Genomic DNA, 25352 nt, shown 5'->3' with positions numbered 1-25352 from the left:
TAGTGACCGGTTTGAACTGGAACACTGTGGACGTGTTCCGAGGGAGGTCACTGCAGGACATTCAGCAGCAAAATCAGCAGTCTGCAATATGTATTAAGAACACAGAGGAACAGTGCGTGTGTGTGTACGTGTGTGTGTGTGTGTGTGTTTGAGGAGGGCTTGAAAAGATGCTAGATGGAATGCTAGAATATGACAGACAGGATACAGACAGGAAAGGACAAGGTCATTGATGATTGATATTCTAGAAACATCCCAGTTTGTTTTTCCTCTTAACCTATTGTGCCATGTCTAGTGGTTTGACTGGACTGGTTGTCTAACTGGGTCAGTTTGCTTCTGTATCTAGTAAATTCAAATATTTCAAAAAAACTAAACAATGGCCATCTAGCCTACGGGGGACAACAGTTGGCATTCATCAATTGTGTCATACAGTGTTAACAACAGTCATAGAAATATTATATGTCTTGCCAATAAAGTTTTAATTTCAATCTCTGCTCCACACTTTCAGTACCAGAAAGGCTATGGGAAGTTATACTCTCTTCAATTACAGCTAATTGAAGAGAGAATTGATTTCTAGAGACCAAGTAGGGGAGGGACATTAAGGGACAGGAACTTTCACATCCTTTGTACACGTTTACCAAACATCACAAATCACTATTTAAGACTCATCCAGTCATCATCTCTGCTGGCTGAAATGAATGATGGCTAACCATGATATCAGCCAATATAATCTAATCTGCATGAACGCTGATGGATGCAGACAAAGATTAGCCTAATTCATAGCAGGGATGCCAATTCCAAGTTAACCACTTAGCCAAGAAAGCCTACCACCCTTCAGCATGCATTTACAACCATAAAGGCATTGTATAGCATAATGTCTGATGTATGACTGCTACCTTCTCCCAAGGGGGATTCAATAGGGATAACTCCATATTTAGTGTGACAAATCAAATAAAAGCTTTGTATGAGCGAATTAGCAAAACGAGACAGTTTGACATGTACTCATGCTTTTGCCATTTGACGGTTGGCACAAAAGTGATGAACGTGTCCACTGTGACAGCCGAAATTGAATAAATAATCAACGTTTACTCGCAGCATTTGGTCAATATATTATTTTGTTGTTGTTGCAAAAGCCCTGAAATCATACTGCTGACTTTAGCACTCCATCTTGTCTCTGAGGATGTCATGGCTAGAAAAGAGGCCAGACAGATGCAACATCAGACATGATTATAATCTTTGTCTCCAAACGGGTTATTTTACAGCCACTTTCATCCCTGTCCCTGAAACCAGACAAAAGACTAAGCACATCCGCCAAAGTGCAGCGCTAGAACAGTGAATTGCATTTGAACTTTATAAAAAAGGCCAGGGCACATACTGTATGGCAGTTCACGACCGCTGCACACAGGCCGCTTGTTGTGGACAGGGGATCTGCATTCAAACAGTCTGACCTCGCTGTAGCTGCAGGGCAATCGGAACCTACAACAGCCAGCTGCCTCCTCACTCACATGGAGCAGGGGGAATTACATTGGGTACACTGCTGTCAGCTTCAATCTGCTCTGCTCTTTGCCAGTCAGAGAGGAGCACTGAGGAGGGGAAGTATGGGTAATGGAGTTTTTCTTTAACTGATTAATAATAATGGGATTTAAAGGAGGATTTTCTCCTTGGGAGGGGAGGCAGGCAACCAGGCAACTCTTTGCCTCTCCTGTTTCTCTCTCTCTCTCTCTCTCTCGACTGTGGACTAATTAATGCTTGTCAAAGTGTCAAAGAGAAATGTTTATTTCTTCATTTTTTAAATCTCCTCCCAAGGACCAAACAAAAACTCCATAAATGTAAAAAGTAACACACTGGGACGAAGTCAGATAAATCAGCAGTACCACAGACTGTGTCTGCGTCTGGAATGACACCCTATTGGGATACCATGGGGCTCTGGTCAAAATAGGGAACAGGGACCCATTTGTGGACGCAGCCTGTGACTCCTCCCTCCAGACTGGGACTCCTCCATCCAGATGAACCTTTAGTAGTTCGCCCAGGGAAGCCCTTCCATCAGCCAGCCAGCCATTTACCTGTGTTCATTATCTATCTCCCTGTGTGTGTTTCCGTACACATGCTGTTCATTACAGCAGGAAGGAGCGGGGGAATACGTGTTGAAGTACCCTTAATCATTGTCGGATTTAGATAATACATTATCTGATCCTGCAAGCTTTGAGAAATGTAAATGAGAAAACTTTGCTGATGGAAGATAGAAGGCTGAATGGTGGGGGTCAAACGAGAATGACACACAGTACACTGCTGGTTTTCCAATGACATCTTTGATAAAGGGCTGCGGACTTCGAGATAAAAACCAGTCTCTATGGGTGTTGATAGCTGGGAAGGTGGGTGTGAGGTCAAAGGAACCACAGGGGCTTGATTTGAACGGTTGTCAGATATGACGGAATCCGAAAACACTGTCCACTTTGCTCCAGGACCAGAAGGATGTGACTATGATTCAGGCCCGGTCCAAGTGGCCCTGTTGATTGATGTGGAGTGGTGCGGAGCGGATGTCGAGCTGCTCACTGTGAAAAGCCTATTCTGCGGAGGGCTCCTGTGGAGAGGCCTTCTTCACAGCTTGTGTCAGAGCTGACTAACACAGCTCAGCCTAGCAACTACACGATCAGCTAGAACTGAGGCTGGGTTGGGAGGACAGTGACATACAGACTGGTAGCTTCTAAAGTACCCAGATGAATTGTGTAATGCCCCAACTACTAGCTTTGGCACAATACAGAAGAATCTTTATAAGTTCCATGTCCTCTGAGAGTGATTGAATACCTCTCACATCACACTCTGTCGGTTCCTGTATCCACAAACCTTGGTTGGACTATGAGGTAGCAACAGCAACAATATACTTTTGCCTTCGCACTGGCAGACAACAGTGAAGGAGGGGAGAGATGGAGGCAAAATGGTAGGAGATGTGGGGGGGAATAAAGGGATGACAGGACTGGGAGAGGAATACAGTGTGACCCCTAGGTAACCTCTAGGATGACAGGGTGTGTTACTGAGAGACAGATGTCAATCAGTGTTGTGGAGCAGGGGGAAAGCCATTATAAACACAGTGTATACATTGTATACACACACATACACACAAACACACGGGAGTGCATGAGAGGACAATATTATAGCCAGGATCTACTGGGATCTCTCTATCCCTCTTATTCTCTCTTTCTCTCTCTCATTCATTCTCTCCCTCTCTCTACCCTCCAATAATTCTCCCCTCTTATCTTTATTCATATTGTAAACAGGCAGAACAAGCTGCAGCTTCCAGCCCTGTGTAGAGAATGGTAAATTAGCCCTGCACATTTCACAATACGAAACAATGATGAACAATGCAATCAACTGAGAAAAGAACAGGACCAAATACCAGCGTGGCATTTATCCTCCTTCTTCCTCTCCGTCTTGCTCCATCTGTTCCTCAGGCTATTGGGTATGATTGCACAATCGCAGTATTTGGACAGTAAACCCTCTGGGGATTTGTGCTCTTCGTATCTGGGTGCAATACAATACTGTGATTACAGGAGTGGGCCATGTAATACTTCATTTATATGCAGAGATAGGATACAAGGTACCAAGGCTATGAGGTTTTCTATTAACACGAACATACGGAGGAAATGTAAAATAACATGATTTATTATAGAACTATAAAATAACCCTATTAGAGGTGGCATTGTATCACAACATAGTAATGAGGCTGTTTGTGCTGTGATGTCCTGCAGCTTCTCTCTGTAATATCTTTCAGAGGATGCACTAGACTACAGACTCAAGGCTGTATACACAACGGACACCTGCTCATCTACTGACGGTGTTGAGGAGGTCAAGGGTCATGTCTGTGTAAACCCCCCCCCCCCCAAAAAAAAATGCTGTTATTGTAATTGTTAGCATGTCTTAGTGGTATGATATTTGTGAGTCAAACTTTCTCACTCATAATTATTCATGATTCAGTCAGGACTATCCGTAATCATGGTATTAGCCACGTTAATGTAGAAAGTGTTTAGAAACATAATCTATTCTTATTTACAATAAAAGTCACTCGAAAATGACACAATAGATTATTTACCATTAATTTCTATTGGGCACAAAATAATGTGAAACGCAACCAAAACAACCAGCAAATGCATCCAACAAGTTGGTAGAGTCACAAGCTTGATGTCATCATCGCGTGCCGGGAATATGGGACAAAATAATAACCTTTTGACTACTTTAATATACATAAGTGAATTTATCCCAATACATTTGGTCCCCTAAAATGGGGGGACTATGTACAAAAAGGTCTGTCATTTCCAAAACAATTCACCCGATATGGATGAGAATATCCTCAAATTAAAGATGACAGTCTGTATTTTAACCTCATAGTCATTGTATCATTTCAAATTCAAAGTGCTGGAGTACAGAGTCAAAACAACAACAAAAAGCCACTATCCCAATACTTTTGGAGTTCACTATATACAGTATACCCACTAAATGTCTTAGAAACGTCAGAGCAAACAAGCTTCTTGTTTTTGTTCATTGTTCATGTGGTTATCACACATACCAGACTTGCTTCTGCGTGTGTGTGTGTGTGTGTGTGTGTGTGTGTGTGTGTGTGTGTGTGTGTGTGTGTGAGAGAGCTAAATATGAGAGGGAGAGAGAGAGTGCATATCTGCCTGTTTACAGTGTCAATAAGCCCTATAACAGAGGTCTTAGTAAAACTGGCCTCTCCAGAGAGTACTTCCTCCCTGATCAATAGAACGCCTACCCACAGAGGTATACAGAGGCCTGATACGATCTATCGTGTGAGCCAGTGTGAGAGCACTGACCAGTCATCACTTTGACGGGCTGACAGGGAGAGCTGGAGCACAGGGTGAAATGAGCACAGGAGGAGACTGACAGACAGCTCGGCTTGGCTCTGATACGCTCTGATGTTGTGGTCATTACCTGAAACCTTCAACACCTCAAATGAACTCACAATGAGGCCCCAAAGGTGAGATTTGAGACCAGCAACTGTGTGATACAAGCAGAACAACTGTTTTGTAGGCTACATACTGTACAGACATGCACAGTGCAGATAAAAACACAAATTGGAGGCGCGCCTACACACACATAAGCGTGCACACACGCTATTTACAGCTAACGATGTGCCTCTGGCATAGAGAGAATGGATGTTTCCATCCCGTCAGTAGCAGCACTGTTTTTCAGCAGCAGTTATTACATCTGAAATGACTGGCATCCTCCTTCTGGTGAATTGATGCTGTTGGTTTTGTTGGTGTTAGCTGACCTTCTGTTCACTTCAAACCACATGGCCTCTTAGAAAAACTATTTCCATCTTTCTCTAGAGTGACTCCCTACTGCAAAACAACTAGATTACCATTAGGCTCAACATTTTATTGTTTTGCCCACCAGTTGTTCTGAAATGGTTTAAAATCGATTTTTTATGTTAGTGATCCAGGCAATTATCAAATCATAAAACAACAGTTGCTTTAATGTCTCTATAGAATGGGGTTGGTCTGAGTAAATGGACATGAAAGCTGTACAGAACACTAAGATAGAAATGTATCATATTTACAGAACTCTCTGTCCTGAAGAATATAGAATCATTGTAACATTCTAACATTGAACAGAGACTGCACGAGACTGGTTCCCTCTTCTCTTAATTTATTTATTTACCATTTTAGGTCTACTATGCACCACCTATTAAACTAAGGGGCGGGATCTCAGACACAGATTAAGCCAAGTCCAAGACTAAAAAGCACTATCAATGGAGATTCTCTAGTGACATCATTTTGAGTCACCCTGCCCCCACCCCAACAGACATTTATCATTGCCACAGTTGTAATATGTATATATTACTTTTTTATTTAGTACCCTGCAATTACATCTGCCAGCCTATACATGTGACCTGCTCTGTCTCTTGGTTACAGCAGCCCCACAGTATCGTGCAGCGCCGCCTCATGGCGGGAAACATCACACAGCTGCGTGACGAGGCCCGCGTGGGGAGACCCTCGCCCCTGGTCGACAGCAAGGAGGGGGGCGGGGGCGACGCAGAGGAGAAGAGCGAGAGCACGGCTGACGACTCCACGGAGGAGAGCGAGAGGAGCCTAGAGACGAGGTCGGACGAGGAGGAGGACAGCAGCGAGGCCGGGGGGAAGACGAGCAGCACGGCTGGGAACGATAAAACAGAGGAGGGGAGGAAGGACAGGCCTCTCACTACCCTGCTGGTCCAGTGCAAGGTACGCTTCAACATCCATCCTTCATTTCAGCATCATGGGTTTTTTATTAACCTAAATTAAATCTCAGATACTATTCAGTTCCACTCCATATGAAGATAAAACAGGAGTGAAAGGGAGAGATAACGGGATAGGAGGAGAGAGAAGCACTCAGAGAGACCACAGTGACTCATCATTTATCCAGATGATTTATTCCCTCATTGTATTCCACTGAGCCCGGTCTCATCAATTCTAAATGGCTTTGATTCTAGGGTTTGTAGAGTCCCCATATCGACCCTCTGCACCCCTCAGACACTCTCGTCACACTGTGTCTGTGGCTAAATGAAGAGCTAATGTCACTGCAACAGTGACTCCTCCACATGCAGGATCAACAACAGCCTCATAATGAGGTCAACACACAGCTGAAGACCCCATCATACTAACATCGTAAGATAATCATACGAACAACACTGGTAGAATCAATCTATACATAAGATGGGAAGACAAACCAGTAATGCAAATGCATTGAGTCCACTGGCAACATCATTCATTTCAGGGAACGAATAGCATTCATTAAGATCTTATTAGTGAACATGAGCAAACATACCATCCAAGTAAATTCTGACTCAGTATGTTCAGGCTATATTATTTCTGCACACAACCCACTGACAACCCACATACTGCAACGGAACAATTGGACTAACTTTAAAACACCATACTGCACCCACCCACAAGTATTGATTGTCTGGAATACAGGCTCAGACTGATGAAGCAACACCTACATACACGAGACTAACCAGGCATCAACTCCACTGAGAGGTACGGAAATATACCCCCAATTAAAGGAGTTTGACCTTGGGGAGTGGGTGGGCGGGCGGCAGAGACGACTGTGTACTTTCCCTCCTCCAGATCACCTCACCTGAGTCACTCTATAGACCAAGGATGACTGCCACACAAAAAACACCCACTCAGTTGCATCATTTCTGACTGATGTCATCTCAAGGTAGTGTTGTGCGTATTTCCATTGTCCCCGGTGTTACCTGGCAGCATTTAACTGACTGGCTTTCTGAATCATACCTGCCTGAAGGATACCTGTGAGAGCGTTTGAGGTTCCAACAAATCAATGTGGTTTGGGATAAATAGAGCTTTGTTGATGAACTCATACACGTACAGTGCCTTCAGAAAGTATTCATTCTTGACTTATTCCACATTTTGTTGTTACAGCCTGAATTCAAAATGGATGAACTACAATAAAAAAATTGAAAATCGCACCCATCTACACACAATACCCCATAATGACCAAGCGAAATTTTTGGGGGAAATGTTTGCAAATGTATTTAAAATCAAATACAGAAATATCTCATTTTCATAAGTATTCACACCCGAATGAATACTTTGCAAATGCACCTTTGGCGGCGATTACAGCTTTGAGTCGTCTTATGTACAGTTGAAGTCGGAGGTTTACGTACACCTTAGCCAAATACATTTAAACTCAGTTTTTTCACAATTTCTGACATTTAATCCTAGTAAAAATTCCCTGTCTTAGGTCAGTTAGGATCACCACTTTATTTTAAGAATGTTAAATGTCAGAATAATAGTAAAGAGAATGATTTACTTTTATTTATTTCATTACATTCCCAGTGGGTCAGAAGTTTACATACAGTCAATTAGTATTTGGTAGCATTGTCTTTAAATTGTTTAACTTGGGTCAAACATTTTGGGTAGCCTTCCACAAGCTTCCCACAATAAGTTGGGTGAATTTTGGCCCATTCCTCCTGACAGAGCTGGTGTAACTGAGTCAGGTTTGTAGGCCTCCTTGCTCGCACACGCTTTTTCAGTTCTGCCCACAAATGTTCTATAGGATTGAGGTCAGGGCTTTGTGATGGCCACTCAAATACCTTGACGTTGTTGTCCTAAAGCCATTTTGCCACAACTTTGGAAGTATGCTTGGAGTCATTGTCCACTTGGAAGACCCATTTGCGACCAAGCTTTAACTTTCTGACTGATGTCTTGAGATGTTGCTTCAATATATCTACATCATTTTCCTTCCTCATGACGCCATTTATTTTTTTGAGGTGCACCAGTCCCTCCTGCAGCAAAGCACCCCCACAACATGATGCTGCCACCCTCGTGCTTCACGGTTAGGATGGTGTTCTTCGGCTTGCAAGCATCCCCCTTTTTCCTCCAAACATAACGATGGTCATTATGGCCAAACAGTTCTATTTTTGTTTCATCAGACCAGGGGACATTTCTCCAAAAAGTACGATCTTTGTCCCCGTGTGCAGTTGCAAACCGTAGTCTGACTTTTTATGGCGGTTTTGGTGCAGTGGCTTCTTCCTTGCTGAGCAGCCTTTCAGGTTATGTCGACATAGGACTCGTTTTACTGTGGATATAGATACTTTTGTACCTGTTTCCTCCAGCATCTTCACAAGGTCCTTTGCTGTTGTTCTGGGATTGATTTGCACTTTTTGCACCAAAGTACCTTCATCTCTAGGAGACAGAACGCGTCTCCTTCCTGAGCGGTATGACGGCTGGTGTTTATACTTGCGTACTATTGCTTGTACAGATGAACGTGGTACCTTCAGGCATTTGGATATTGCTCCCAAGGATGAACAAGACTTGTGGAGGTATACAATTATTTTTCTGAGGTCTTGGCTGATTTCTTTTGATTTTCCCATGATGTCAAGCAAAGAGGCACTGAGTTTGAAGGTAGGCCTTGAAATACATCCACAGATAGACCTCCAGTTGACTCAAATTATGTCAATTAGCCTATCAGAAGCTTCTAAAGCCATGACATTATTTTCTGGAATTTTCCAAGCTGTTTAAAGGCACAGTCAACTTAGTGTATGTAAACTTCTGACCCACTGGAATTGTGATACAGTGAAATATACGTGAAATAATCTGTCTGTAAACAATTGTTGGAAAATGTACTTGTGTCATGCACAAAGTAGATGTCCTAACCGACTTGCCAAAACTATAGTTTGTTAACAAGAAATTTGTGGAGTGGTTGAAAAACGAGTTTTAATGACTCCAACCTAAGTGTATGTAAACTTCCAACTTCAACTGTTTGTCTGTATCAGCTTTGCACATCTGGATTTGGGGATTTTCTCCCATTCTTCCTTGCAGATTTTCACAAGGTCTGTTAAGTTAAATGGGGAGCAGCAGTGAAGAGCAATCTTCAAGTCTTTTCACAGACTTTCAATGGGATTCAAGTATGGGTTTTGGCTGGGCCACTCAAGGACTTTCACATTCTTGTTCTGAAGCCATTCCAGCGTTGCTTTGGATGTATGCTTGGGGTCATTGTCCTGTTGGAATGTAAATCTAGCCCCAGTCTAAGGTCATTTGCACTCTGAACCAAGTTCACAAGAAGGATTTGCCTGCTGTCATGTGCCTTTTTCTTAGGAGTGGCTTCTGTTTAGCCACTCTCCCATAAAGCCTAGATTGGTAAAGTGCTGTAGAGACTGTTGTCCTTCTGGCAGGTTTTCCCTTCTCAGCCAAGGAACTAGGTAATTCTGTCAGAGTGGTCACTGGGTTCTTGGCCACCTCCTTCGTGCCCGGTTGCTCAGTTTGGTCGGACAACCAGCTCTAGGGTAGTCTGGGTAGTTCCATATTATTTCAGTTTCCCAATGCTGGAGACCCCTGTGCTCTTGGAAACTTTCAACACTTTATACCTTTCCCCAGATATATGCCTCATCACATTTATATCACAGAGTTCTACAGACATTTTCTTGGACTTCATGTTATAGTTTATACTCTAACATGCACTGTCAACTGTGGGACCTTACTGTATATAGACAGGTGTGTTTCTTTCTATATCATGTCCAAACAATTGAATTGGCCACAGGTGGACTCCAATCAAGTTGTAGTGACATCTCAAGGATGATATAAGGAAATTGGATGCACCTGAGCTCAATTTGGAGTGTCAAAGCAAAGGGGTGTAAATACACTATCAGTCAAAAGTTTGGACACACCTACTCATTCAAGGGTTTTTCTGTATTTTTACTATTATCTACATGGTAGAATAATAGTGAAGACATCAAAACTATGAAATAACACATATGGAATCATGCTGTAAACAAAAAACTATTAAACAATTCAAAATATATTTTGTATTTTAGATTGCTTCAAATTTGTGCCCTTGAAAACCAAACCCAGAATCAAACTGAAAACACATTTGAAACCTTTAGACATGCCTCCTCGTCTTTCATTTCAAAATGTTAAGTTTAAAAGAAAATGTCAACAAAGTTGAATTTCATAGTGGTTTTATTAACACCATCATTTGCCAAGTGCAAGATGAATTATGGAATGCTGAGATAAATTCATGAAGTGCCATATGAAAAGAGAGTTATACAAGGGACAATAAAAACATTCATAAATCATTATCCGTAGGCATTAGATAAACATGTATGAAGAGAGCTGTACAAGGCAAGATATAAAAAATAAGAATTATGCAAATATAAATCAGGTAAATGTGCATATGAAGGAAAACTATGACAGACAAAAAAAACACCAATCAAGAGTTATGCTTAGATAAGGTAGAGCTGACAGAGCTTTACAATACACAAAATATATGAACCATTTAAAAACAGAGATGTATAAGGCCCCTAGATACCACATAGATGAACATATTTGGAGCACAGAGTTAGTCTGCCTGACTGGAACTCATCTACTATCCTTGGCAGCATATGTGTGAAATAGAATGTCTTTATTTTAGGGATAAGATCAGCACAGAACTTCACATCAAAAGGCACATCAATAACAACCTGCTCGGATGGAGCCCTGACAAGCAGTGTGCATCTGTACGAATATTCAAAGATAGATTCACAACGCAGAGGACTAAAGGTCAAGAGGGAATTCATTATCAATGGAAATAGTTGCTTTTCTGTAATGGGGAACTGAAGATTAATGGGTCAGGGACACGCAAGGAATTTCAGTCTGGGACTCATAGCTACATGTGTCAAGTTCTCATTGGTCCGAATTGTCTATACATTGAGCCTGAAACAGGATATTTGTTATTTGGCCATTGGCCCAGTTTTATTGCAAGACATTCTAATTGGTCAACCACAGGCTAGGGTTGGATTATAAACTACATCCTGTCTCTTTGTTCAGAGGAGAAACATTGAGGACAGGGAAGAATAAACATCTACCATCTACTTTCAAGCATAACAACTATGATTTGTTCTCTTTAAATAAATATATTTTTCACCCCGTGATTTGCTTTGGGGTCTGTGCTATTGAAGAATAACATTGACTGCTAACACATCTCTCCAGTCCTGTGCAGAACATGCATATTTGCACCTGCATGTAGTACCCACGGGCTCCATTAGGTTGCAGCTGAGGAACCCCATGCACCAGCTTCACATCGGTGAGTTTGCCAGAGAAAATTTCAGTCAGACTCACACTTCTTAATCAGGAGAGGACATTTGATTTCTAATAGTTCTTGAGAGTTTAACACTCGATCTGGGCTTGCAGAAAACAAACATGGCTCCTTGACACTCACTACTGTGCCTCTACTCTCCAGACTAAACCCTCAGCTCTCCATCCATGTGTAGGCCACCTGCTCGTTCTCCTTGCCATATGTGGTTGCGGAACCTGGGGGAAGAGATGTTCCCGCACAAAGAAGTCGGGATTTGTTGAGGTGCGCACAGGAACCTTCTTTGCTGAGCTAGCAGTGATCCGAAGTTTACGCGCGTCATACAATGTATGGGAGGCACTTTGTGCTTTAGTGACCTCCTCCAAGCTGGCACATTTACACTCCTCCAGCTTAACATATATGTCATAAAATGACAAGCATTTCTGACACTGCATGTTGATGCCATGTTCACCATAAGGCTGTTGTAGCTGTGTGGCTGCTGCTGGAACCTGATGACTGTTTGGTTTAGCTTTGATGCAATAGTGTAGAAAGCTCCCCACTGGAACATTGGCCCCTTTCAAACTTTTAAGTGCGTTGTGGGAGTGGTATGCAGGACTTGGAGGTAGAGATGGAGAAGCGGCTGGGGTGCTGTCAGAGAACTCGTCACTTGGTTTGTGACGTTTGAAACAGATCTCTCTCAACCTTTTTAGAGCTAAATTCCGCTGCGTCCCCGAGTTCCACTGGTATTGCTCATCTGTACAGGACACCCCTGTCAACCCTCCATACACAGCATTCTGCACCTTCAACAAAACACTACTGTTAGAATAGTCAATTACAGTACAGAACACTCGTTTACATGGTGTTCACAGCTGACTAGTTTACACAGTCTCCTTTTAACTAGTAGGTTTAGGTTATGCTGGTAATTTCCTATTTGATTGTAAAACTCACCTTGATTCTGTACCTACCTCATTGCCATTCGAGATTAGACTGATATTCTTACACAATGAGCCATTACTGTAATAGTTAACGTTATTAGTTCTGGTCAGTGATATGGTATCATCACAATTAGTTAGCTAGCTAAGTAACTAGCTAACGTGAAACATATCATTCATAGAAAGGGTTATGATAAACAAAAAGCCAGCGAACTAGCTACCTTCCATAGTATTGCAGCTGCATGACTGCAAGACTTTCCCTGCCCTGCAACACAAGAACACCCTGCAGTCTCCACCTTACCGACAGATGATACAAGAATCCAGGCAGAATGGTGGTGTGTTTTGCTCTGACTGGGCTGGACATCTGCTTTGAGGAACACCAGGTTGTCATCCTGAAGACAGTGAATAAGCACCCGTCCAACTTTGCTGCTGTGGAGGTATTGATATGCCTCTGTGCTTTTGTAGCTCTTCACCTCTGTCTCATCCACACCGAGAGACGAGACAAAATAATTAAAGATGTCTTCGTAGGTGATGTGGCCATTTTTTCATATCGCCCTCCTACTCTTGAATAATCCGTGGATGTGGCACAGACTTGCCATTCGACTTTGAAAGGTTTTTCTTGGTATGATCCCACAACATTTTGAGCTAGCTAGCTAACGATCGCAAAACGGCAAGAACGCCACAACGAAAGTCCTCCATAAAACAGAACGTTCGGACATTGTTTTGTTTCCGAGTTCTAAAATAAGGTGAATACTTAAGCAATAAGGCCCGAGGGGGTGTGGTATATGGCCAATATAACACGGCTAAGGGCTGTTCTTACCCACGACGCAACGCGGAGTGCCTGGACAAAGCTCTTAGCCGTGGTATATTGGCCATATATCACAAACCCCAGAGGGTTCATTAATTGTTTATGGTCCATTGAACAAGCATGGGAAACAGTGTTTAAACCCTTTACAATGAAGATCTGTGAAGTTATTTGGATTTTTACGAATGATCTTTGAAAGACAGGGTCCTGAAAAAGGGACGTTTCTTTTTTTGCTGAGTTTATATACTCAATTTACGTCACAAATAGTACGGTTAGTGCGGTTTGATCTCGTTTGTTTAATTCTGTTTTTAAAAGCGGCTACATGCTCCATAGTTACCCGTTAATTCCGGAGCCATTTTTAAACTTCACAGAAGGGGAGGAATTTTTCACCACTCAGGCAGAGACAAAAGCACACGTTCGCAGGCCTGCTGAGAAATCTGGCTGTGAGAAGCCTGCAGGGATTAAGGGAGGAAGCTCAACTATCACCATATTGTGTGTCGGGGACTACATTTTTACACCCAGCCACAGCAATGGGATTTGATGTCCTAGTGGGCTTTAATCTAGGGGGTAAAAAACACCATAGAGCCAAGTCAATGTATGTACTGTGATACACAGTGATAATATGGCAGGAAAAAGACAAGTGAAAACATGCTTTTCTCAGGATGTTTTATCCATCCATGATCCATTTATCCACCCATCCAACCTTTATCCACCCATCCAACCCTTATTCATCCTTCCATCCATCCACCAATCGAACCATTCATTCAAAACATGGTGGATGTTAGAGAAGGCTTGAGATGAGGTACACTGGCTCAGAAACCACAAGGTACAGTGAGGGAAAAAAGTATTTGATCCCCTGCTGATTTTGTACGTTTGCCCACTGACAAAGAAATTATCAGTCTATAATTTTAATGGTAGGTTTATTTGAACAGTGAGAGATAGAATAACAACAAAAAATCCTGAAAAACGCATGTCAAAAATGTTATAAATTGATTTGCATTTTAATGAGGGAAATAAGTATTTGACCCCCTCTCAATCAGAAAGATTTCTGGCTCCCAGGTGTCTTTTATACAGGTAACGAGCTGAGATTAGGAGCACACTCTTAAAGGGAGTGCTCCTAATCTCAGCTTGTTACCTGTATAAAAGACACCTGTCCACAGAAGCAATCAATCAATCAAATTCCAAACTCTCCACCATGGCCAAGACCAAAGAGCTCTCCAAGGATGTCAGGGACAAGATTGTAGACCTACACAAGGCTGGAATGGGCTACAAGACCATCGCCAAGCAGCTTGGTGAGAAGGTGACAACAGTTGGTGCGATTATTCGCAAATGAAAGAAACACAAAAGAACTGTCAATCTCCCTCGGCCTGGGGCTCCATGCAAGATCTCACCTCGTGGAGTTGCAATGATCATGAGAACGGTGAGGAATCAGCCCAGAACTACACGGGAGGATCTTGTCAATGATCTCAAGGCAGCTGGGACCATAGTCACCAACAAAACAATTGGTAACACACTACGCCGTGAAGGACTGAAATCCTGCAGCGCCCACAAGGTCCCCCTGCTCAAGAAAGCACATATACATGCCCGTCGGAAGTTTGCCAATGAACATCTGAATGATTCAGAGGACAACTGGGTGAAAGTGTTGTGGTCAGATGAGACCAAAATGGAGCTCTTTGGCATCAACTCAACTCGCCGTGTTTGGAGAATGAGGAATGCTGCCTATGACCCCAAGAAAACCATCCCCACCGTCAAACATGGAGATGGAAACATTATGCTTTGGGGGTGTTTTTCTGCTAAGGGGACAGGACAACTTCACCGCATCAAAGGGACGATGGACGGGGCCATGTACCGTCAAATCTTGGGTGAGAACCTCCTTCCCTCAGCCAGGGCATTGAAAATGGGTCGTGGATGGGTATTCCAGCATGACAATGACCCAAAACACACGGACAATGCAACAAAGGAGTGGCTCAAGAAGAAGCACATTAAGGTCATGGAGTGGCCTAGCCAGTCTCCAGACCTTAATCCCATAGAAAATCTGTGGAGGGAGCTGAAGGTTCGAGTTGCCAAACTTCAGCCTCGAAACCTTAATGACTTGGAGAAGATCTGCAAAGAGGAGTGGGACAAAATCCCTCCTGAGATGTGTGCAAACCTGGTGGCCAACTACAAGAAACGTCTGACCTCTGATTGCCAACAAGGGTTTTGCCACCACGTACTAAGTCATGTTTTGCAGAGGGGTCAAATACTTATTTCCCTCATTAAAATGCAAATCATTTTTTAACATTTTTGACATGCGTTTTTCTGGATTTTTTTGTTGTTATTCTGTCTCTCACTTTTCAAATAAACCTACCATTAAAATTATAGACTGATCATTTCTTTGTCAGTGGGCAAACATACAAAATCAGCAGGGGATCAATTACTTTTTTCCCCTCACTGTAGTACTGCTGACCCAGCGAGGACACAGAGGTTATGTCACTGGGTTGTGTTAACTCGTGTTCAGGGAAGCATATCATTATGTGTCCACTCAGTGTCCTTCCCTCTCCATCGAGAGGGGGTGGGTGTGACATCTTGTTCCGTTCTCACTCACGCGGATCCACCATATGCTGTGAAGTGTGAACATGTTTTAAATCCTCCCTCCAGAGTTGCGTGTTTTCAGCAACATTGCCTGTTCTGCCTTCCACTCGCAGAAGTGTGATATGCTAACTGACTTGCCTAGTTAAAGGTTACATTTTAAAAAACAATTAAAAAAATATATACAATATTCTAAATAGAGCCTTGAGATTTACAACAGAAACTTCATTATAGAACATTTTACATTTATAGGTTTAAGTGCCTTGCTCAAGGACACATCGGCAGATTTGTCACCTAGTCGGCTCGGGGGAATCAAACCGGCGCTCTTTCAGTTACTGGCCCATTGCTCTTACCACTAGGCTACCTGCCGCCAGGCCTCTGCAGTCATTAGAATCTGCCGCAATGTCTGCTTCCCCTTTACCGTGAATCACTGCATTGTGACATGAAGTGCCCTACGACAGAACCACTGGGAGATGTGGAGGAGGATAAAGAACCACCACCCTGGCTGTTAGCAGCTCTGCTGGGTGGGTAAACACACACACACACACACACACACACACACACACACACACACACACACACACACACACACACACACACACACACGATAACGGGGAGTGAGACAGATAGGATGCTTTAGGCACCCAGGAGAAGACAGTCCTGCTGAAACATAGGATCCTCACTTCAGAAGTATTGTTGTGTTGTTTACTGTTCTATGGTTCTGGCTCAGAAGACAACATCATGTTGCTATTGTACAGAAGATGTTGCCCTTGAGCATAATGGTTTTGGACGAGCACTATTTTCAAATCAGGAACTGACCGGTTCGCTGATTAGTTGAAGAATATTCCACAGGCTCTGCTGATTGGGCTAATATTTTACTGTCTAGTAATGTATTCAGGATTATAAAAGCATGGAGAGGCCTCAGATAACATGGGATCATCATCTGTTTCAGAAAACAAGCACGGTCACTGGCTCTAATGGTTGAACTAATAGTCAACACATCCACTGGAGTGAGACTAATGATTTCACAGGTGTTTTTTTCTAAAACAGTCATGGTTGGTTTGGTATTATCTCTAACCACGAGGCAGAATAGTCCTGCATCATCAGCACAGGCTTCATGATCTAATAGTCTCTGACTCAGACAGAGGATCAATACAAACGTGACTGCATATAAACAATTACGCCAAACCTCCACAACACCTAGTCTGAAACACAACCTGTAATTGGTTGGGAAATGTGGCTTAATAATGGACTACTAGCACAAATTTGACCAGAACTCTAGAGTCGATAAGCCTTTAATTCAGACTTTATATCGTAGTTTGGCAGTTTTACAGGCGGGCACTTGGCAGGCGTAGCAGAGCTGTTGGGACCCATTCGATGAGAAGCCTTTTGTAATCAAACAGATATATTTCTCTATAGCTGCAGGATAAATATAAGTGTTTCTGTCTGATGTTCTCTCCTTTATGGGAGTATCAGTGTGTTGCCTATACACTTATACCGTCAGTTAACACTGTAGTTGTTCTGCTGTGTTTCCACAGTGCTGTGACACTGAGGTGAAGGCTTCCATCAACACCGGGAGTCAACACAACCGCATCTCCAGCTTCTGCTGCAGGAGGCTTGGGTGAGAGGCCTTATTCTCCCTCGCTGCCTCTCTTTCTCCGTCGACCTCTACCACACCCACGAATACCCACCCATCACATAACACGCCTGGGTCCAGGTTTGCCAACCGGCACCGAAATACAGAGCGCCAACAAACACATTTGAGTTCCACAGGCACTCACACAACCACAACCAACATCAGACCGCATCAGCATCAACAAACTGGCCTGTGAGAGACAGAACAAAGTAGCGTCCTAATAACCTCTACCATGGCCGTGTTGTGTGTTGCCAGATTGGTTCCCACCCAGGAAGGTCCACCCTGTGAGCAGACAGAGGGCCAGGGCTCTGTGAGGGGCCTCCAGCTGCAGCTGGGCAGACAGATTGTCCAGTGCTCTGCCCACGTCACCGGTAAGGAAGGGGAGATCACATATTACGTCACATCAACATTTAAAGCAGCATTGCAGCCAGTTGTAATGACTGTCAATGAAGCAAGAGAGAGTCCACTCATACAGGGTAGGAATACAGGTGTTATGACAGTGTCAATGAAACCCTTTCGTTTTTCTTTCTCCGTAAACATACATTCAGTTCAGCATTATCTGGACTGTAGGCGTGACAAACAACATTGAATCGAATAATGCTATGGATTGGATAAGTAAACTTGATTATATAAATCGCTGGGGTTAAACTGTAATGTTCCTGTCAGTGATCAATACAAAACGACTGGGTGCTCTCTCACAATGACCCCAAGCCATTTTCCACACCATCAAGGTTACTTCCCTTTACCAATGTCAATATGAAACCCCTTGGTAAAAACCCCCCAACAAATCAGTGCCTAGATCCAACGCTATGTTTCAGACGGTAACATTAACAGACGGTAATAGATTTGCTTACTGGCTGTGTTATTTCTGAATGCTTGCTCTAAAAAGGCAGCGGTCTTAAAAGGTGTTGGAGATGTGCTTGCCAGCCAATGTGTGTGCGACAGCGTGTGTGTTTGGGATGGTCTTCCCTGTGGCTCAGTTGGTAGAGCATGGTGTTTGCAGCGCCAGCATGGTGTGTGCAATGCCAGGGTTGTGGGTTCGATTCCCACGGGGGGCGAGTACAACAACAAAAAAATGCATGAAATGACATGTATGTATTCACTACTGTAAGTCGCTCTGGATAAGAGCGTCTGCTAAATGACTAAAATGTAAATGTGTGAGAGAGAGTGTGAGTGTGTACTCAGTATGCAGCATGTGCTCCTGATCTTTCCTATTCAGCAGCCAGGGACAAATCACAAAGACAAATAGCACTGAGCAAGCAGGGAGAGACTAATACCTTAATAGTTGAACACACACAGAGCGCACACACAATCTCACACAAACACACAATGCAGATGGGAGAATAGAGATGTGTTGATGATTCCTGTTAGATTTGAGCTCATTTATGCAGTGTTAATTAATCAGTCAGCGAGAGACACGGCAGGTTAGAAATTCACTGTTTCTTATTCTGCTCTCTCTCTCCTCTTCATCTCTCTCTCTCTCTTCCTCTCTTTGTCTCTCCTTCTCTCTCCTCTCCATCTCTCCACAGAGGATGAAGTGTTTGAGCTGTGCCTGGGTCTTCAGACTCTGCAGGAACTCAAAGTAAGTCCTCATTAGTGTCGCAAATATGTAAATGCTGTGTTTGATCTGCCGTCCTACGTCTTATTTACACACTTTATGCTAATTGTTATATTTGGTAGCACTTATTTGTTTTTCCTTCGCCTCCAACCCCTTTCCATGCGTGGAACGGATGTGGGTGGGGCTAGGTCTACATAAGTGTGCTAATTTAAAATAATTCACAAAAGCTCTGACGAAGGCCGCGAGGCCGATACGTAAGCTTATTTAAGATCAGTGATACTATCAAGAGCAGTGTGCGGTTTCCTTTTACCTTCATCTTGTTCAACTGTTGCCATGCACCTGCAAAAAGTTTGCTCAGATGTGCAAGTGCCTTCTGTATTTTGAATCTGCCGTCCTCCCCAAATCTCCCCCAACTTGAACTTTACAGCTAATGAAAATTGCTGCTAAAAGGGAAAAAGGAGGCAGACATTGAGCTGTAGCAATTAGATTAAGCAGAGGCCTTAGTAACACATTAAAGATGCCGGTTCCTATCAGAACACATCAAGTAATACCAGATTAAGACGGAGATGGAGACAGACAGGTTTGTGTTATGTTATCGGAGGGTTACGGCTGTCTGCTGGCGCTTCCTGTTGAGGACAGGGCTGCAGGTGAAAGCAGACAGATAAGACAGAATTCAGATCAGCACATCTCACTGAGGAGGTTTAAAATGCTGCCATTTCCCCAGGATATCCCAGGAAATGGCAACACAATGTGACAGTCAACAAACAGAACAGAAGAGGAAAATGCATGAACAGAATTCTGTCTTAGAGGGTCTGAGAGGGAAAGTAGAATTAGGCACGAGACTAATTGCGACCATTTCTCACAGAGAATCTAATTAAATTAGACTTTAAGGGTACACTGCAAACCAGATCTACGATTACGCAAAAGCACCCCCGGAGGATCCGCGATACCGGAGACAATTTTCCTTCCAAGTGCACCCAGTCTCAGTATTCTGCTCCCTCGGCAAAACTCAAGATGGGAACATTAACTCAATTTAATCATAGCAGAAAAGTTTTCAAAATACTCCTTAAATAGACCGGTGGCTTGGAAAAAAGGGTGAATCCTAATTTAATTATCACGTATGCCTGCAAGGAAAGATACCCATATATGGAGATGGAGGAAGCCTGGAGTTACAGTTATAGACAACTGTTTGAACAGAGACAAAATGTTCAGTTTAGTCCCTGGGCCGTTCTGGAAGTAAAACACAGAGCTCAGTGGAGTCTGTTAGTCCCAATGGAAAGCAGAGAGCTAGACTCAGGTGCATCTCACAGCCATTGTGTGAATTGTGATCACATATGCATGTGCACTGGGGCATACTTAAATGTTGTGCAACATTGCATGGAGCCCCTCAAGAGAACCATTTGGATGGAAAAGTACATCACTGAAAAGAGTACAGTGTCTCCCTTTAATGTCACCATGTGCAGACCAATTGAACTGCTATTTGGAGCAGACACGGCGACCTTTCCGAGGATATTGGTTTACATAACATTCTTAACCTTCTGTTGTCTACAATGGCACTTTGTTGGATGATGGCAGTTCTGCAAACAAATGGAGTTTCCATGGCACGCACTGCATTCTATCTGTGGTAGAGTTGATGTTAAACCATGTTTTGACCCATCTGATGTCTCCCATATCCATCCTTTATCTCCAGTGCTGTGTGGACCTGAGCAGTAGAGTCCTAAAGCTCCAGGGCTCAGGGGAGGAGCTGCCTTTCATGGAGCCGCCATTGGTCAGCCAGTGCCAACACCAAGACAGCAATGAGAACCTGTGACGCTGGCGTGTCACAACCTCCCAGCCATCCCACGCCCTCCTCTGATTGGCTGGCGCTGAAAAAAACATGAGGTCCGGGCCGGGACTGTCCAATCAGTGTCTCGCACTGCCAGCAACATGGTTGAGCACCCTAATTCTCTTCAGTTTACACCATTGTGTTTGTTTCTGTGGAATTAAGACATTACCATGATGTTACTCTTGTATTGAATTAGCCTAGTTTATGGAGCAGATGGAGCTCAAGGATTGGGACAATTCTATGTAACAACCTTCATAATTATGTACTTAATCAAGGTGTTTTTTATCTGCCAGACAGTGCATCATTGTTCAATACACTCTTAGAAAAAAGGAATCCAAAAGGGTTCTTTGGCTGTCCCCATCGGAGAACTCTTTCTGGTTTCAGGTGGAACTATTTTGGGTTCCATGTAGAATCCTTTTTGTAAAGAGTTCTACATTGATCTCAAAAGGGTTCTACCTGGAACCAAAAGGTTTCTACCTGGAACCAAAAAGGGTTCTTCAAAAAGTTCTCCTATGGGGACAGCCGAAGAACCCTTTTAGGTTCTAGATAGCACCTTTTTTTCTAAGAGTGTACTGAAACATACTGAGGAGTCAGACGATGATTATCATTTGAAATGAACATATTGTGATTTGGAGGTATAAAATAATTTACGTTGATCATCAATTAAATGCCAAAACTGTTTAAAATCGAAATCAGTTCAGCCTTGAGGAAGAAATTGTATCTCCCTCACATCCCTTTACAGAGTGATAGTCTTTTAGATGTCCTCTCACACGTGCTCAAGAAAAACGGTGAAAAAACAGGTCTTGTGAAACCTTTGAATCTCCCTGTTAAAAAATCAAATTGAGAGTCAGGACAGACAGGGAATACTGGAAGAGATGTGAGGAGACTACTATTCCTAAACGAACTGCCTTCAGCCAAGTGAAGACTCTCTCTCTCTCTCTCTCGTCTATTTTCCAAAATGAAGAGTGCTCCTAAGAATGTCACGACGACCCACATCAAAACTAGTTCTCAATAATTCCACTTAAATGTTAATAGAGTCCTGGAGCTAGTTGTGTGTGTCAGACGGACAGCACAGCAAAAAGATCCAAACATTCCATAATTCCGCATGATTTTTTGAAGAAGTCTGCTTTTGTATAAATCTGGATGTTAGTGTTCCTGTGAGAGTGTGTCAGTGTGTGTGACTTGGAGATGTGCGAGTGTGTGTACGTACTGGTAGATGTGCACTTTGTGTGTGTGTGTGTGTGTGTGTGTGTGTGTGTGTGTGTGTGTGGTGTGTGTGTGTGTGTGTGTGTGTGTGTGTGTGTGTGTGTGTGTTGGATGCATGTCAATCGAGGAGGGGCTTTTCTGTTTCGATATGGTTAGTGGATAGTGTTTCACATGGGAAAGAAAAAGGGATGAGTTCTATTTACTTCTCCTATTCCTACTCCTCCCAGCTCCTCCTACTCCTCCCAGCTCCAGTCAGAGGGAGCTGCCAAAACGGAGCTGACCCCAGCTGCCTTCCTTCCCTCGTCTTTTTCAGGGGACATGAATCACTCTGCTCTGAGGCTGCTCTCTGGGCCAAGGCCCTCATAGATGTTTGTTTAAGCATATTCTCTCTCTCAATTTTTTATGGTCGGGAAACAAATCTGCTTGGTACATTTTACCTCCTCTCATTCGGTACGTTATTCACTTTGACAAGCCTTGTTTGCTGATTTGGTATTTTACTAGGACGGGCGCAGCGGCACAGAATCATCATCAGGCCCCTGCTTGCTGCCTGACTGACAGTTTCAAATCAAATCAAATGAATCACATGCATCGAATACAACAAGTGTAGACCTTACAGTGAAATGCTCACTTACGAGCCCCTAACCGACAGTGCAGTTGAAAAAAATACGTATAAGAATAAGAGATAAAAGTAACAAGTAATTAAAGACGAGCAGTAAAAAATAACATTATATACAGGAGGGTGCCGGTACAGAGTCAATGTGCGGGAGTACCGGTTAGTTGAGGTAGTATGTACATGTAGGTAGAGTTAATTAAAGTGACTATGCATAGATGACAACAGAGAGTGGCAGTGGTGTGGAGAGGGGGCAATCTGAATAGTCTGGGTAGCCATTTGACTAGATGTTCAGGAGTCTTATGGTTTGGGGGTAAATGCTGCTTAGAAGCCTCTTGGACCTAGACTTGGCGCTACGGTACCGCTTGCCATGTGGTAGCAGAGACAACAGTCTATGACTAGGGTTGTTGGAGTCTTTGACAATTTTCAGGGCCTTCCTCTGACATCGCCTGATATAGAGGTCCTGGATGGCAGGAAACTTGGCCCCAGTGATGTACTGGGCCGTTCGCACTACCCTCTGTAGTGCCTTGCGGCAGGATGCTCTCGATGGTGCAGCTGTAGAACCTTTTGAGGATCTGAGGACCCATGCCAAATCTTTTCAGCGTCCTGAGGGGCAATAGGTTTTGTCGTGCCCGCTTCACGACTGTCATGGTGTGCTTGGACCACGTTAGTTTGTTGGTGATGTGGACACCAAGGAATTTGAAGCTCTCAACCTGCTCCATTGCAGCCCCGTCGATGAGAATGAGGGCGTGCTCGGTCCTCATTTTCCTGTAGTCCACAATCATCTCCTTTGTCTTGATCACGTTGAGGGAGAGGTTGTTGTCCTGGCACCACACTGCCAGGTCTCTGACCTCCTCCCTATAGGCTGTCTCGTTGTTGTCGGTGATCAGGCCCACTATTGTGTCATCGTCAAATTGAATGATGGTGTTGGAGTCGTGCCTGGCCGTGCAGTCATGAGTGAACAGGGACCCCTAAGGGGAGGATCAGTGTGGCGGATGTGTTGTTACCTACCCTTACCAACTGGGGGCGGCCCGTCAGGAAGTCCAGGATCCAGTTGCAGAGGGAGGTGTTTAGTCCCAGGGTCCTTAGCTTATTGATGAGCTTTGAGGGAACTATGGTTTTGACTGGAATATGAAGCCAATGACAGATGTGGTGTACTCCTCAATGCCATTGGAGGAATCCCGGAACATATTCCAGTCTGTGCTAGCAAAACAGTCCTGTAGCTTAGCATCTGCTTCATCTGACCACTTTTTTATCGATCTAGTCACTGGTGCTTCCTGCTTTAATTTTTGCTTGTAAGCAGGAATCAGGAGGATAGATACATTTTCCTCTTCCCGTTTGTTTCACTTTTGCTGACGTAAGTTATTCACTTTGACAAGCCTTGTTTGCTGATTTGGTATTTTACTAGGACCGGCGCAGCGGCACAGAATCATCATCAGGCTCCTGCTTGTTGCCTGACTGACAGTTTCACACTACAGGGTCGACTACAGGGCCGAAACGTACTGTGCTGGCTTGAATATCGTATTTTCTCATTATCCTTTACAGTACAGTTCCAGCTACTATGGTGGATACGTAACAAGTCCAATCCAGTACTGTACAGCTCGGCTTGGTTCAGTTTGACCCTATGGTGTGAATCAGGCATGTGAGAGAGCCAAAAGGCCACGCTATAATCTTCCCACTAACAAGCATTATACTCTGCCTTGATCCATTCGCATTGTTTGGACAATCGAGAAGCGCTTCAGACGCCCTCAGAAAGGTCTTCATACTCTGCTGTTACCATCTGGACCTGTATTCAAAAAGTCTCTGAGTATGGGTTTCCACTAGATAGCACAGCCACAAAGTCAAAATTGTCTATATCGAAAATAAATAAATGAAAACAAAAATGTGCTTTTTGGTCTTAATTCAAGGTTAGACATAAGTTTTGCAGTGTGGTTACGGTTAGGTTTAAAATCAGATTTTAGGAAGATACGTAGAAATAGGCTGGGTTTATGACATTGTGGCTGTGGATACTAGTGACTACCCTGAGTAGGTGCTGATATCGGATCAATCATGCCTTTCAGCGCATAATGGAAAAGATAACATGGACCTGATCCTAGATCAGCACTCCAACTCAGACTTTTTGTGAAGATGGGTCCTGGACAGTGCCATGCTCTCAACTGTGTAACAACATCCATCTGACCTCTAGCTCTTTCTATGGAGGTCACCCACGAATAATTGCTAATGTTTCGTACTAGTGTACTTCCTAATATGCTGTGCGATGGTAATCAATGTATGAAATACATTTATTTTTTGTGTTTTTTTCTGAACAGTATTTTCTCTGCCTATTAAAAGATGTATTCTCGCTAGCTATGCTTGCAGTTTTTTATAGGTCTAATTTGCACACATTTACTATGCCAAGACTAAGATGTGCCAGCCACATCTTGATGAATGCCTGTTAAAACACAAAAACAAGACTGAGCTACAGTAACAGTACAACCATTATTCTGCTCAACACACATCAAACCACAAGCAGCATCACTAATATCCACCACCAGATCAACTGGAGGGAAGAAGGGAGGATATTCAGCGCTAACTAAAACATGAGTCCCTGTGCCGCCATTTTCTTTTTTCAGTAGTTCTGATATTCTCATGGTTGTGTTGCCGTGACGTC

The 25352-nt window shown here is 43.4% G+C and overlaps 1 protein-coding gene across 1 annotated transcript in view; it reads left to right on the top strand.

Annotated features, from left to right (window-relative positions):
• LOC106609461 (nuclear receptor-interacting protein 2) overlaps positions 1–25047 on the top strand; it is a 33765-nt gene extending 8718 nt beyond the window's left edge. The window contains exons 2-6 of the mRNA XM_014208325.3: positions 5925–6233; positions 17406–17488; positions 17759–17874; positions 19033–19085; positions 20752–25047. Coding sequence (XP_014063800.3) covers positions 5925–6233; positions 17406–17488; positions 17759–17874; positions 19033–19085; positions 20752–20871 — 681 coding nt within the window. The 3' untranslated portion in view covers positions 20872–25047. The remainder of the gene's footprint in view (positions 1–5924; positions 6234–17405; positions 17489–17758; positions 17875–19032; positions 19086–20751) is intronic.
• The last annotated feature ends 305 nt before the right edge of the window (positions 25048–25352 follow it).

Source organism: Salmo salar, chromosome 07 (genome assembly GCF_965601325.2).
Source record: "Salmo salar chromosome 07, fSalSal1, whole genome shotgun sequence".
NCBI lineage: Eukaryota > Metazoa > Chordata > Actinopteri > Salmoniformes > Salmonidae > Salmo > Salmo salar.
This window is presented reverse-complemented; position numbering and strand designations above follow the sequence as displayed.